Source organism: Podarcis vaucheri (genome assembly GCF_965113315.1).
Source record: "Podarcis vaucheri genome assembly, chromosome: 2".
NCBI lineage: Eukaryota > Metazoa > Chordata > Lepidosauria > Squamata > Lacertidae > Podarcis > Podarcis vaucheri.
In genome coordinates, this window is record NC_138760.1 from 32,324,465 (window position 1) to 32,340,656 (window position 16,192).

Consider the following 16,192-nt stretch of genomic DNA (forward strand, 5'->3'; position numbering starts at 1 on the left):
CTCCTTCTATAGAAGAGCAACAAAATGAAAGGTCTTAACTTTGGCTTCCTTCAGCAGTGTAGTACAGTGGTACCCCGGGTTACATACGCTTCAGGTTACAGACTCTGCTAACCCAGAAATAGTGCTTCAGGTTAAGAACTTTGCTTCAGGGTGAGAACAGAAATCGTGTTCCGGCGGCGCGGCAGCAGAGGAGGCCCCATTAGCTAAAGTGGTGCTTCAGGTTAAGAACAGTTTCAGGTTAAGCACAGACCTCCAGAAGGAATTAAGTACTTAACCCGAGGTACCACTGTCTATATATTTCCACAAAGACTGAAAGATTAATTTTTTTAAAAAAATGAAGTGGGGGGAAAACAATTTTGGAGTTGCTTCAGTGTCTGAAATACGGAGAACCGAGTTCTACAGGGAATCCAAAACTAGACACAGAAAAAGCAGATTACTTTTCTTTTCAATGCAGAAATATTCAGAAGTTCTAAACAAAGGAGGAATACATAGCAAAATTGATCCCTGAAGAGATAATCTAAGGAAATTCAAAGACATGGTGAATAAGTGTAAAACAGCAGGAAGCAGAGGCATTTCGGAGTGAGTCACAGAACAATGCTGTGAGTTCTTCACTTCGTATCATGCAGATGAGGATAGTTTGCATATTGGGGCTTTTCTTGGTGGTGCTTCTTATGAAGCCTGGAGAGAGAATGACAACAGCTTGTTCCAAATTGTGCTTTTCGGTGACACATACAGGTTTTCCCCCTCTGCTTGAAACTAGGGGAGGCTAAACTGGCAACAGGTTTCAAGAAGGTGGAGTCTTAGGTGGGAGGTTGGCAGCCAAGAACAGAGGTTAGAGAGAATATATTTAAATGATATTTTCAGCACAGGGAGCAATGTATGAAATGGCTCCTCACCCGGGCAAAGCATCTTCTCATTTATATGTGGCACATATACCCCACACTTCATTTAGAAAGCTCAAAATGGCTCACTTGGGGATCAGTGATGAGCTGCAAAAGCATCATGTGCTCATGAATCATTTTCTAAGCCCGCTGGCAAAGAATCAGTGCCACAGTAGTAGATTCTTTAAAATAGGGCACGGACTAGTGAGTGGAGAGGGAGAAGTCAAGGTAATCCAATCATCAAAACAATTTCTTTACAGAAATACTCATCTGGGTCCATCATCTCACGCAGATGGAATTGTGGCCTTTTGAGCAACTACTAGGGCAAAAAGGAATCCAGCAATTTATTTTACAAGATGCGATTCCTCTCATTTAAGTTTCTAAACTCCTGAAACTAAAATTTTGGGGAAAGAGACACAAATCTTGGATTTGCAGGTGTAAGATTATGCATACTGCCAGCTTTGAAAATCTGAAGGAGTAGAATTTAGGATCCTCTTCCCAAGTTTCAAATTATCATCACCTGAACTTGGCCCATGATGAAAGTAAAGCCAGTGCCATCCTGGGCTCCTTTGAAGGAAAGTCGGGATAGAAATTTAATAAATAAATTTCACACCGTCATGTTCTAAGCCAAACAATATATTTATAGCCCAATCCTATGACGCTCTCTGAAGTTAAGGGTGAAACAGCTTAGAGGTTTTATGCACTATCAAGAGGTATACAAGTTTTGTTAAATAAATAAATAAAAAGTCTCATATAAAAGTTTGTAAATTTTCAGCCACACATCTTCTCTGCAAGGTAGGCTTCCGAGTCTCAAAATCCAAAACAATTTAGCAAAGCTAAATACTTTGCAAAGTAACCAAGATCTGAGCTGTGATTTGACCTAGCCGCTCTCGATTCTGTGTGGCTTATTAAATGAAAGTGAAAGTGACCGGAACATTAGAAAAGTCAGGAAATTGAATTACTACATCAGAGGAGGAGAGGGAAGCAAGGGCGGAAATCAGCCATAAGGCCATATCTCTTCAACCCGAGCACAGAAAAGATGTCAGGTCTGTCTATGCCAGTGCTAGCCACTGTGTTGGGTTTTTTTGCCACAAGTGTGCCACAAGTCAAACTGAACATATGAGTGCTCTTGCGAGCACCGCTTTATGCATGCAATTCTTGCATGCCTTGGTGTTGTTGCTTTTCCTTCCAAGTCTATTGAGCCAGGCAAACATGTTGTAACACAGATTGAGACAGGAAACCAACAGGGTAAGGCGGACTCTGTACCACAAGTCAGGCCCTGGTTCCTCCTGCGCTTCTTCAGGTATGCCAAAGATGCCCATCACCCGCTTGCGGCGCTGCCCACTTGCACTGTATTGTACTCTAAAAACTCAGAAGATAAAGACAAGGCAAACCTAAGCATTTTTTTAAAGCAATACAGTCATACCTTGGAAGGTGAACAGAATCCGTTCCAGAAGTCCGTTTGACTTCCAAAATGTTGGAAAACCAAATGGCAGCTTCTGACTGGCTGCAGGAAGGTCCTGCAGCCAATCAGAAGCTGTGGAAATCCTGCCGGACGTTCGGCTTCCAAAAACGGTTCAAAAACCGGAACAGTCACTTCCGGGTTCGCGACGATCGGGAGCTAAAACATTCAGGAACTAAGCTGTTCAAAAACCAAGGTACGAAGAAGCCTTGTGGTGTTTATGCCTATAGAAAAGCATGATGGAAGTTTCCACAAACCAACCCCATGCCCACTGCCAAATACCTCTCCACAACAAGTATGCTGAGGCCTACCTGAAGAAGGTTCGTCCATTGAGAAGGCCTTGTTCTCCACAAACATGCTTTGGGATTTCTGTTCCTTGAGGATGGTTTCATATCCCACTCCCCGGGTGGGGTAGACATCTTCCTCGTAGATTTGCTCCGGTCCTGGCCGGATGACTTGGGAGATCTCTGGGATGACATAGAAGAAAATAAAGACGCAGGCGTTGGAGACGAGAGCAATGGCCAACGTGGGGTCGTCCCAGGCCTGGCCTCCTTCCTGCTGGTTGCCGTAAATGTACATCACAATCCACACAACCCAGATGGCCATAGAGAGGGAGGTGGTGAGGAGAACAAAGATGGCGTGCTTCCTCCAGTGCTTGTAACGTCCACACAAGACAGGCCACGAGGCAACGAAGGCAAGCACTTGCAGGAACATGACGTAGATCAGCGCCATGACAAAGTCTTCATTCTTCACCCGGCAGGGGTCCTTGGGCGAATCGTCGCCCCTCACCACAGTGATGATGAGCCACTCAGCGTTGATAATGACCTCCACCAAGACGAGGAGCAGGGCCATGCCAAAGGTGACCCAGCCCCGGGGCCCATGGTTCCGCCGGGCAAGGAAATTGAGGCTGAGGGAATGCGCCACCAGGCAAGAGAAGCACACGGCGAAGAGGACGCCGAAGAGGAAGCGTCGCGAGGCGCACGTGGAAAAATCTTGCTTCACGATGAAGGCAAAAGTCAAGCAGAAGAGCCCAAAGGCGCCAAACAACAGGAAGGCTTGCGTCCCTATCAAGCTCTTCTTCCGATAGTCCTGGACAAACGGAACGCTGGCCACAAGGACGACGGTGAGGACAAAGGTGGTCACGACACCAAAGGCGGCTACCGCCTCCAGCACGACGCCCCAGGCTGACGACAGGTCGCACAGGTTGTAATAGATGGACGGCAAGTCCTTGCCGCAGCCTGCCGGCGGCGATGGAGTCACTTCCGCCAAGCATACTTTGGCGGGAAGTCCCAGAAGCCAAAGGTATGGCAGCAGCGCCTTGGGTACACCCATCGTTTTGGAGCGATGACACATATTCTTTGGCACTTTGGGAAAGAACTGAAAAACAGGAGGGAAAAGACAAGGTTAGCGTATCCGAAAGAAAGCGTATTGTTATCAGAACTGGGCAATTTTGTAGTATCGATGGTGGTGTTTGGGTATATAACAGAACCGGTGATGGTCTATGCCAGCGTTTCCCAAACTTTGGTCTCCAGGTGTTTTTGGACTCCAACTCCCATCACTCCTAGCAAGTAGGACCAGTGGGCCAGGGATGATGGGAATTGTAGTCCATAAGCAGCTGGCGACCCAAGTTTGGGAAACCCTGGTCTATACCCTGCTCAGCCCCCTGTACCAGCACTGCTAGGCTCTGTCAGAGGTTTAGGAGACCAGCTACTGTACAGTGGTACCTCGGGTTAAGAACTTAATTCATTCCGGAGGTCCGTGCTTAACCTGAAACTGTTCTTAACATGAGGTACCACTTAAGCTAATGGGGCCTCCTGCCGCCGCGCAATTTCTGTTCTCATCCTGAAGCAAAGTTCTTAACTTGTACTACTTCCAGGTTAGCAGAGTCTGTAACCTGAAGTGTCTGTAACCTGAAGCATCTGAAACCCGAGGTACCACTATACTGCGTTAACCAACAATTAGTCCAGAGAGCAGGGTGACACTGGTGGTGACAGAAGCATTTAAAAACTGAAAAGGCAAGGGCCATGATTCATTTGGTACAGCATATAATGTATCTGGAAAGATGTAATGAACTTAAGAAGAGCGTTGCTGGATCAGGCCAAAAATTCCATCTAGTCCAGGCATCCCCAAACTCAGCCCTCCAGCTGTTTTGGGACTACAACTCCCATGATCCCTAGCTAGTAGGACCAGTGGTCAGGGATGATGGGAATTGTAGTCCCAAAACAGCTGGAGGGCCACGTTTGGGGATGCCTGATTTAGTCCTTGGCCAACCAGATACCTATACAAATCCCACAAGCAAGACCTGAGTGTGATTCCCAACAAATAATGTTTATATATAGCAGGTTTATATATATATATATATATATATATATATATATATATATATATATATATATACACAAGCAAAGTCTTCCCCTCACCCTGCCTAAAAACTTTTTGCCTTTAATTTGAAGTATATTTTGACCTCTTTCAGAGGGACAGGACTTGTATCCCTGCCTATTTGTTTTGGTCTTTGATTTCTTGGTCTTTGATTTGAGTTGTTGTTGTTCTGCTTGTATTGTTTTTAATTGGTTTTAATATTAAATCGCTTGTCAGAAAAACGATTAAAGCCACAAAAATTGGATGACCACTAGCACATCTTGCAGAAGTGAGTTCTATTAAATCTGCACCATGTCTGCCTTCAATCTCCAAACGTTCAGCTTCCTCGGATGGTCCCAAGTTCTCGTATGGTAGAGCAAAATTTACTCCATTCACTTCCTCCACACTGAGGCAGGCCTGTGCCTCAGGGCCAAACAACACATTATGCAGGAGTTTCGAGATTAGATCTTCTGCCATTTTAATTGCAGGGGGGACTCCAAATGGGAGCAGTGGAGCATGGATTGGGGGGGCAGGCAGTGAGTGTTTTAACCCTTCCATCTGCCAATGTTCTCTTCCAGATCTGATCATTTCCCCTCAAGTTGCTGTTATAGCCCTGTTGTGGGGGAGGAAATGTTTGAGCCTCCCCACTCCTGAAGGGCTAATACAGTAGCTTTCGTTTCGGATAGGGAGTGAGCCGTGTCGGAAACTCAGATATACAGTGGTACCTCGGGTTAAGTACTTAATTCGTTCCGGTGGTCGAAACTGGACAAGTCAGCAGCTTAAAACACAGCAAGGTGTCTCCCACCCCACTGTTGACATACAGAGGGCTGAGACATGTTGCTGTACACACCAGAGAAAGGGCGGAGATGTCTTCATCCAGTGCACATTACCTGTTCAGCTTCCCCATCCCTGCAAGCTACCCCACCCCCAACTCCTATTCCTAAAGTTGTCACCTGCATATGTACAGTCATCTACCCACCTGCAACAGTTGAGTCAAATGTACACACCTCTGCTTAACTGCCTTGGGCGGGGGAAAACATGAGCTAGTACGTGCATATATACAGTAGACGCTCGGGTTGCAAACGTGATCCATGCGGGATGCACGTTCACAACCCGCAGTGTTCACAACCCGCGCCTGCGCATCTGCACAGGCGCGGGCTGCAATTTGGCGCTTCTGTGCATAGCGCAATTTAGTGCTTCTGCACATGCACAACCGCCGAAACCCAGAAGTAACCCTTTCTAGTACTTCTGGGATTCGGCGGTCCACAACCCGAAAAACCACAACCTGAAGCGGCTGTAAGCCGAGGTATGACTGATACATACATAGATAGATAGATAGATAGATAGATAGATAGAGTGGTACCTTGGGTTAAGAACTTAATTCCTTCTGGAGGTCCGTTCTTAACCTGAAACAGTTCTTAACCTGAAGCACCACTTTAGCTAATGGGGCCTCCTGCTGCCGCCGCGCCGCCGGAGCACAATTTCTGTTCTCATCCTGAAGCAAAGTTCTTAACCCGAGGTACTATTTCTGGGTTAGCGGAGTGTGTAACCTGAAGCGTCTGTAACCCAAGGTACCACTGTATAAGCTAGGTGCCAAATGGCTCCTTAAACCAAGATTAGAGTCGCCAAAACGAAATGTCTATTTTGGGACAAGACAACTCCAAAGTCTTATTTTTCAAGTGATAGGCTGACTGTGATTGATTCTCTGTTAAACACCTGGCTAGTTCAGATGACAACCTTGAGCTAGGCTAGGGTAAGAACTTTGAGAACTTAAAGAAGAAAAGTCACTTGATCCAGGGACAGGCCACATATAAGGACTCCGGTGGATACAGAGTACACTGGTACCTCAGGTTAAGTACTTAATTCGTTCCGGAGGTCCGTTCTTAACCTGAAACTGTTCTTAACCTGAAGCACCACTTTAGCTAATGGGGCCTCCTGCTGCCACTGTACCGCCGGAGCACGATTTCTGTTCTCATCCTGAAGCAAAGTTCTTAACCCAAGGTACTATTTCTGGGTTAGCGGAGTGTGTAACCTGAAGCGTATGTAACCCGAGGTACCGCTGTACACATGTCCCACAGTGCCTCTTTTAAATGACTGACCCTGTATATATTCCTACAGGACGGAGCATGAGTGTGTGAAAACAGTCAAGATCCAAGGATCCCCAGATGGTGGAGATGTCAGGCATCATCCTGGCGCCCAGGTATCTTCACTTGGTCGCAAGTGGCCGATAGCCACGTGAAAAATGAGCCTGGCACCTGGCTAAGTTCAAGCACTGGGAGCGAGAAGCACCCCACATAATATATAGCTCGTCCTTGAGAGGGGGACAGCCGCCGCCAATCTGGGTAAAGAACGGGGCTTAGATGGGCCACTGCCCTGGCTTGTCATAGCGCAGCCCTTTAGGGTATATGGGCAGGTGACACCACAATTACATAGACTCGGAGCAACGCTGAAGAGTATTTAAAATGATGGACCAAGGCGAGAAGAAAAAAAAATAAACGGGTTGAGAGGAAGAAACCATAGACTCCCAGAGTGATCAGCAGCAATCCATTAAACCCTACCCTCTTGAGACTTCTTCCTCACTCCAAGGTTAGAGGCAAAAATACGCTAACTCGCCGCACCACCAAACCACCAGCAGCCAGCCATCTCAGGCTTCACCTGGAGGCAGCTGCCTTTAGCATCTTGTTGGGATGATTTAAGTCAGGCATCCTGCCCCACCCTCTATGTGCCTCACCCTGACCTCCCTGGAAGCAGGCCAACAGTTAAATTAGCAATTCCGTTCCCAATATCTATTACATGGGTAGGCAAACTAAGGCCTGGGGGCCAGATCCGGCCCAATCGCCTTCTAAATCCGGCCTGCAGACGGTCCAGGAATCAGCGTGTTTTTACATGAGTAGAATGTGTCCTTTTATTTAAAACGCATCTCTGGGTTGTTTGTGGTGCATAGGAATTCGTTCTTTTTTTTCCTTTCCAAAATATAGTCTGGCCCCCCACAAGGTCTGAGGGACAGTGGACCCACCCTCTGCTGAAAAGGTTTGCTGACCCCAGGGACTCTATTACCTTGATTTATTTTGCAGCAACAACAACAAAAAAGACCTCAAAGTGCTCACAAAATTAATATAAAATAAAAATTTGCCTAAGCAAGGGAGGCATCCGGCTCCCTGTCCCTCTCCTCCAGATTGGCACATTGCTGAAGGCTGGAGAGGATAGAGGCCAGAGAGAAGCTAGGTCAGACAGGCCAATGAAAAACGCCTGAATCCCCCCTTTTTTGTGGCTGGGTTCTGAGGGATTAGAGTTCAAGGAAACAGAGGTGACTTTTAGATCATTATTATTTTTTTAGAAATCACTAGGGCAGGGGAAGAAGAACACATCCTCACGTAGAATGTCATTTCTAAAAACAGCTGTAACTGCAGCATAAAAGGGGAAAAAACAAAATAAGGAAGAAAATGAAATAATTAGCTGCCCCACTGCGAAGCATATTCCCTGACCGGCTATGTTCCCCCTGAGAAAGAATCGGCCGGCAAACTGTTGGCCTCCCCTTGGCTGCCACTCAACACTTCTTGGTTCCCAGGCTTAGAGGATTCCAGATGACTTCCGAAAGAAGAGAACTCTCTCACATGCCTTCCAAATCCGCTTGTTGTGGGGCTTGGATCATGGGCTAGTCCCAGCTTCTGGGGATTGGGGCTTTATGCTACAGCATGTGAGAGCTAGCGCTGCTCCAGCTTTCTCTCTCCTGTTCAGACAGCCGCTTCTTGTACTAGCTGAGAATGCTGGCGCCCATTCAGTTTGGGTTACCTTTAGGAGTACTGGCACGAGGCTAGTTCAGCTCCAAAACGTAACAGTCCATACATTAGAGTGAATGCTGCACATCCTCTGCTTTGCAAAAGCACGTTTTCCACCGAGAAGCAGGAAGGTCCCTTATCCTTTCAGTTTCTTTTCTGAACTATAACCATCATAAAGTTTGAGACCGAATGATGCAAGGTTAAAATGAACTAAATGCATCAGACAGCTTTTAGCAGGGACTGTTCAAGGACCTGATTCGTTGGCTTAGGTAAGAATAAGGCCTGTCTTGTCATAGTTTCAGCACCAAGCAAAGATTTTTTTCTTCTTCTCCAGGGCATTTGGGCAGCCCCAGAAACTAGTTGCTTGTACAGTGGTACCTTGGGATGCAAACGGGATCCGTTCCGGAGCCCCTTTCACATCCTGAAGCAAATGTAACAAGCGACGGCATGTCTGCGCGTGTGCAGGTTGCGTTTTGCCGCTTCCGCGCGTGACGTCATTTTGAGCGTCTGCGCATGCGTGAGTGGTGAAACCCGGAAGTAATGCGCTCCGTTACTTCTGCGTTGCCGCGGAGCGCGACCTGAACGCGCTCAACCCGAAGCACATTCAACCTGAGGTATGACTGTATTCTGATTATGCTTTTAATAGGCTTGTTTTTATTTTTATACTGGTTGTAAACTGCTTTGGGACTTTTCGCAGCAGGCAGCAATATATAAAACTAATCATCATAGTAAACAACCTATATCCTGGTCAGTCTTAAGAACCAACCTGCACTCTATAGATCATCACCTATGTGGCTTTAATTGGCTCCATGTAATGTATTAGCCTAGATAAAATCCTGAGAAAGTAAGACCATTTAATTTTTTAAGACTGCAGTTCTATCGGTGCTTCAGAAAACATACAGCTCAAAAATCAGAAGGAGGCAGGAATGATCGGAACCATGATGGAGCAACAGGATATCGTCCATATAATGCCCATGCTCAACTGAAGCTCAGATATAGCTGTGCCCTCCATGTTGCAGACTCCAAATCCCATCATCCCCCAATCAGCAGGGCCAATGGTCAGGGTTGATGGGAGATGTAGTTCACAAAATCTAGAAGACACTATGCTGGCTACTACTATGTCCAAGCAGAGCTCCTGCACCTTTAAACCACTACCAGACAGGCAAAAATGAAACAGACACACATCTTTCCATCATTACATCTCCATGCCAAGGGACGGCAAACCTGATTAATTCCTGCCCGCAAAAGGGGTGCAACCATCTTTTTCTGGCAGTGCTCCTAGTAAAATGGAAACCGTTAGGACAACTGTTATCTGAGCTGAACACCTAGGGGTTTGGGGCACGAATGTTCTTGCTTCAGATGAGACCATTGATCTGGGAGGGCTTGACACACAGAATATTTTCTCAGCTCTGCAAGTCTGCAATTCTATGAAAGCCAGAGCACTTATGTGATTTCCTCCCCAGCTTACATAAATCAGCATTGCATAATTCAGCATTTTCTAGTCGCCAAACTTGGATACTTTTTATGGTGTGGAATATTAGACTTCCTGCTTAAGAGATTATTTATCATCCCACTACTGTTAAAAGAGTTTTGTCTGGTGGCTTATCTGTGGACAGAGAGAAATTCAAGAATTCCCTCTTGTCTGGAGGTGCAAGACTAGCTTGAGCAGCAAGAAGTTTGCTGGTGGTTCCGTTTGCCAGTCCACACCTCTCATTTCAGTACAAATAAACTTCTTTCCTGCCCTAGCAGCTGGACAGGGCTTTGTTTTAGTTAATGTGGTTTCCATCTCAATAATCACACAGTTAGACTGCTTAATGATTAAGCCACTAAACTTGCAACGCATTTGTGCGAACGCATTCGCTTTCTTTGCAAAGAATTTGCAAACTTTTGGGGGGTTGAAAGGAAAACAACAACCTGCCCCATTACAGATCAGGTATCACATATATGTTATTTTCAAATGCTCCATTCTATATAGCCCATTTCATTGTTTGCGTAGGAAAAAAACACACTACGTTCCAGAATTGTGGAGACTACCGATGATCGCTATGTGGCTATGGGACCCACTGTTTCCTGCCTAATGCATAACTGTGTAGATTGAACAATAGCTGCACTTCACTCTGGAAGCCACTGATTTGTGGTGAGGCTTTAATTCTACTCTGCCAATCATTTCAGGAAATAGGCAGGTTGATTGCATCTCGCACCTCAAGAGGTGGGGTTTTTTTAATCACTCCTTTCAGCAGAGCCACAAAGTCCCCTATGGCTTACAGGCTATCCACGTGATAGTCAAGATGAATGATGAGGAGCATGAGAAACACTTACGTGCGGTGCTACCTCCGACAACTAAAGGTAAAGGTAAAGGGACCCCTGACCATTAGGTCCAGTCGTGGCCGACTCTGGGGTTGCGGCACTCATCTCGCTTTATTGGCCGAGGGAGCCGGCGAACAACTTCCGGGTCATGTGGCCAGCATGACTAAGTCGCTTCTGGCGAACCAGAGCAGTGCACGGAAACGCCGTTCACCTTCCCGCCGGAGCGGTACCTATTTATCTACTTGCACTTTGATGTATTTTCGAACTGCTAGGTTGGCAGGAGCAGGGACCGAGCAACGGGAAGCTCACCCCGTCGCGGGGATTCGAACCGCCGACCTTCTGATCGGCAAGTCCTAGGCTCTGTGGTTTAACCCACAGCGCCACCCGCGTCCCTCCAACGACTGGGGAGGCTCAAATCTACACACACCCAGCTATGAATCTCACAGGGTGGGCCTTGGGTCAGCCACTCTCTCTCAGCCTATCCTACCTCATGGGGCTCTTGGGAGGCTGCAGTGGAAGGGGCAGGAATACTATGCATGCTGCCTCGATCTTGTGGCAGTGGGGGGGGGGAGAGTTGGAATATTCATGCAACAAATAAAAATACATTTTTCTAAGTCCTTCTAAGCAGATGTAGAAAGCTGCAGTCTGCATATGGAAACCGAGGTACACACCACCAGCTTGCTTTTACAGCCTGGAAATTATAATGAATATGTGCAGGTATTCCTGGTGTTCTTTTTTTCCCTGCAGCCACGACATGCCCAATAGTCGCTCAGTCCAGACGGTTGGGCACGGTCAAATCCCAGCCGCCTGCTCTGTGTACTCGAAGCATTACGGCAGCATTCTGCTCTGCAAGTCTGCACCTCGCAAAAGGCAGGAGGGGTGCTTTTTGTTCGTTATCTTGCTGAACGAATCCGGCAATTATAGTTCTGAGTTTCTCACCACCACTCCTTGCCTCAGGGTTTCCTCGCTGAAACTGCTTCCCTAAGCACCTGGGTCTCTATGGAACATCTATGGCACATGCTACACAGCTAAGAGGAAGGAGAGACTGTGTCCCAAAGCATGGTCTGAGTGCGTGCATGTGTTGGGAAGAGGTGCGCATGGGAGGCGGCCTGAGAACCCTACATGCATTGCCTTGAGTGCCAGGATGGAAGAAACCATCATTCAGTGAGGACTTGGCCTATCTGTCGCCGCCACCTCTGTCTTTAGAGCGAACATTTTTGCCCTGCTAATGAACAGCATTTGATCAACATTAACCCATGCAAGCTCCTGGTGTAGATGCCCCAGTGGGAGTTATTATGGAGAAGAGCAACGTGGGGTTGGCGGTAGTTCTGTTAACATCGCTGCTGGCTCACCAGAACTCCCCCCCCCCCAAAAGACCTATATGGTCAGTGAAGTGGATTAACTTTCATCCTCACTTTCCCTACAGATCCCAAACTGGCAAGAAAACGGTGCTTGCACCACGTTGAAACTGGGCACTTGCTGATCTTGGCAGTGACGTCTTGAGATTCGATTTGGTTTGCTCTAACGGGTCATCGCTGCCTAGGGATGGCTCCAAGGGTGACCACGCAGAAGGTCCCAGGTTCAATCCTGGGATCTCCAGTTAAAAGGATCTTGGGAAGGAGGAACAGGAAACACCCCTTGCTCGAGAGCCAGTGCCAAACAAAAGAAAAACCAAAGTACTGAGCTAGATAGGCAAACGGTCTAATTTTTAGTAACAGCACAGCTACACACGCTATCAACATTTCTCAGGAGCAACCAACATGTTGCAATAATAATAATAATAATAATAATAATAACAACAACAACAACAACCGTGTAGAGGCACTGCTCAAAGGGAGAGGAATCACATGCCAATGTGAAACCACAGCGCTGACACAACCGCAGATGCCTGATTATCATCTTCCAAAGCAACTACTCTATTCCAAACTTAAAAATGGAAAGCGTAATGCTGGTGGTCAACAGAAGAGGTTTAAAGACTCTCTCAAGGCAAATGTTAAAAAATGTAGTAGAAACACCAACAATTGGGAAAACACTGGCCTGCGAGCGCTCCAGTTGGAGAACAGCTTTTACCAAAGGTGTCATGTCGTGGGCTTTGAAGAAACTTGAACTCAGGATGAAAGGGAGAAACGTGCCAAGAAACCTAGGTCCCTACTGTGGAAGGATGTATGGATCCAGAATTGGCCTCCACAGTCACTTATGGACTCACTGCAAAAACCATGTTTATGAAAGACAATCTTACTCAGCTACGAAGGATCGCCAAAGAAGAAGAACAGTGCTGACATTTCTGCTTGTTTCCATGCCACCTCAAGAGCACAGAGCAAGCCAACCACTTTTGTTAAACACTTCAGGGTCTTTTAAACTTCTCCACTCATGTCCCTTCTTGCACAACAGAGGCTTGGGTGGGTGATCTCTTTCACTGCACTAAATAAGGATCTTGCATAACACAGCATAGGGACGTGTTGTGCTTCCCATTCCAAAGAGCAAAACCCCCAATACCATCGTGGGCACGTCTTCGTCAGAGCAAAACAAAACAATCCATGCAACTTGCCATGCCCCCCCCCCCCCAGTTTAACTTCAGAGGCCCAGGCTGTCCCGTCCCCGTATGATTCACTCCTTCTCCAGGAAGCAAGCCACATTTATCAAGGTAGCTGGAAGCTGTTACCGGATCTGTCTCAAGAGGCTGGTTCCAGCTAAGAGCCTGGTGTGGGCAGAGGGCAGGAGAAAAGGCAAGGGAGGAGGAAGCAAGGAGAGACTATCTATTTTGGAGAGCAAGAGAGAGGAATGGTTTGGAAAGTCAGGAGTTGGTGGAGCAGATCCTATTGGATCTCGCCCTTCTCACTGGGGTTCAAAATCCCCCAAGGACTTCTCAGGAGAGGGTGACCGTTGGGAGTAAGCACCACTGAATCCAGTGGGCCTCATCCCCAGTCGTTGTACCTAGGATTGGCTTTTTCGTATTGCAGGCAAAATATAAAAAATGGGGAGTTCCTGAAGGTCATATAGCAAAATCAGCAAGCAAGCAAGAAACTGTGGGGCGGCAGAGGGAATGAAAAGGTTCATATTCTGCTCCAAATCACAGAGCTATACTCTCACAGATGGGACGGCCTGTCACCTACCTGAAAGCGGGGATTGGCAATGTGGCCTAGTGGGCACACATGAATCTGCGGACCTTCTGTGGCAGCCTCAGGGTCCCTGCCTCTCCCCGCTGCTAAAACTAGGCTTGGGAGAAGCATTCTATCCTAGCCAATAGAACGTGTGAGACACTCACAATTGTTTCTTCGGTTTGAAAAGTGCCCACTAGCCCGCAAGGGTTGGCAACCCCTACAACTCTGCAATGCCATCCACTGGGCAGTATAACTTTGGTGTTTGGGATTTGTTTTAACTTGGTTCTGAAATGGGAGCTTGGCAAGGCCTTTTCACCTACTCCAGAGCTTGGAAAACTATGTGACCCCTGGTCTGGAGTCCAAAACTCCAAACCCACTTAAACAGGACCAGACAGAAAATCCCTTGCCCAAAATCTACATCTTAGTACTCTCCCCTTAGTACCGCAGGACTCCTTCCCTTTCCCAAAACAGAGCTCACCTGGTTCTCCATGCCAACCACTCCCATTCCCACATTACCAGGGCAACATGTGAGAGAAACAACATTTATTTATCTGCCACACTGGCATCATGCCCTTCCTCCAGGGCACTTGGGGTGCCACATATGAACTTATCCCACATTATCCTGCCAATAACCCCAACCCACTAGCAAGCTTTGAGACTGAGCAGAGATTTGATTCCTGGGTCTTCTGGGGGCCGATTTCATTACTACCCCACCCTCCACTATAACTATAGTTTCCCCTATTCCAGTTATTAGATCCTACTGGAGGGTTAAGACACAACCTAGTACATAGGCACAGATTGCATTTTGCAAACCCTTTGTCTTGTGCGTTTTTGTGTATCAACAGAACTACCACACCAGCGGTTAAGCAGAGGCCAATTCACATTTTGCCAGCCCAGATTCTCAAAACCCTTTGACTTGTCTCCTTGCTGAAATCTAACCTTGGGGGGGGGGGCTATTTCCTCTCTTGTTTAAACAGGCTTTCCTCATCTCCATTTTTCGAAGCTTCAAACCTCCCCCACCCAGTATCAAATACCGATTTTAAAAAGAAATGCCTAAATCTGAAAACCAAAACTCAAATGCACACCATGACAGTATTATTCTTCGGGAATCAAATCATCTGTATCAAATTCAAACACTACAGCTGCGTAAGCTACTTCTAACGTATAGTTTAAAGGGCTAACCTAGGAGTTTCCCCCAACGCACAGGCTAGAGAAGGGGAGACTGAGAACAGGAGGCAGGGGATGTTGTTGTTAGACCTGCTCTGTCCCTTCCATTCAGCCAAGGGAGGGGAACACCTTTGACGCACACAAATATTCTGGAGTCAACCGGGTCAGCAAGGCGGGGGGGGGGGGGGAGAGGTTCCAAACTTTTAGAGACCCGTGCGGGGGAGTGTGAGGGAGATGGATCAGCGTCCCCAGAGCGAGAGAAAAGCGCCCGGGCGCTCTTACCTGCCTCTCCCCACCGCGGAGGACAAAGCCAAACGGCGCCAAGCCGGGCGCCCGGGACTCCGAGGTGGTTTACGGTCCGGCCACTACCACCTGGTGCCTTTCACAATCCGGATCCGAAAGTTGAGGCTCTGGGAGGCAGGCAGGCAGGCAGGCGGCGCAGGGGGCGTGCCGTGGCAGAGCAGCCGCGCTGGGCGCGGGTGGGCGCGGAGAGGCTCTTTCTTCCCTCGCTCGGCGCTCCCTCGCTCTCGGCTCCGGGAAGCTACGAGCTTGACATCACGGTGACATCAGCCCCCATTCAAGGCTCTTATCGGGCCTTCGCCCAGCCCCGTGCAACCAGATTGCAGGCTAATCAATCACCTTCCCCGCCCACCGGCCCCGAAATCTTTGTGTCTCGAGTAGACGCGCCGGAGCGAAAGTGCCGCCGCGCCCGCCTCCGCCTCCTCCTCCGGCTCATCCTCGAGTCGGTTCTCTGGCGCTGCGATTCCAGACCTGGTTTTGTGGCCGACACTCCCCCTTTTCTCCTCCACGCCTCTTCCTTCTTTCTTCATTGTATTCAGGCGCTCAGGTACAACAAATCCCGCATGACTGGTGAAGCTTAAATCTATCGTGTGCGCGCGTTTGTTTCCAAGCTGCATTTCACAACGAGGTGGTGGCCCCGGTGGCTTAATTGAACGCATGTGCTCAGAGGCACTCTGCATATGCTCAGAGGCACCCTGGGATTTGTTGTCGCTACATCAGCCCTGTTCTCACAGCAGTAGGATCTCTTTGGGCTTGCTGCCAAATCACAAATCGTAGAATTGTAGAACTGTAGAGCTGGAAGGGACCACAAGGGTCATCTGTTCCAACCCCCTGCAA

At 47.8% G+C, this 16,192-nt stretch overlaps 1 protein-coding gene across 1 annotated transcript in view; it reads right to left on the bottom strand.

The window, feature by feature from the left end:
- GPRC5C (G protein-coupled receptor class C group 5 member C) overlaps window positions 1-15,789 on the bottom strand; it is a 24,099-nt gene extending 8,310 nt beyond the window's left edge. The window contains exons 1-2 of the mRNA XM_082212688.1: window positions 15,338-15,789; window positions 2,655-3,720 (exon numbers count right to left, since the gene is read on the bottom strand). Coding sequence (XP_082068814.1) covers window positions 2,655-3,696 — 1,042 coding nt within the window. The 5' untranslated portion in view covers window positions 3,697-3,720; window positions 15,338-15,789. The remainder of the gene's footprint in view (window positions 1-2,654; window positions 3,721-15,337) is intronic.
- Window positions 15,790-16,192: the final 403 nt, after the last annotated feature.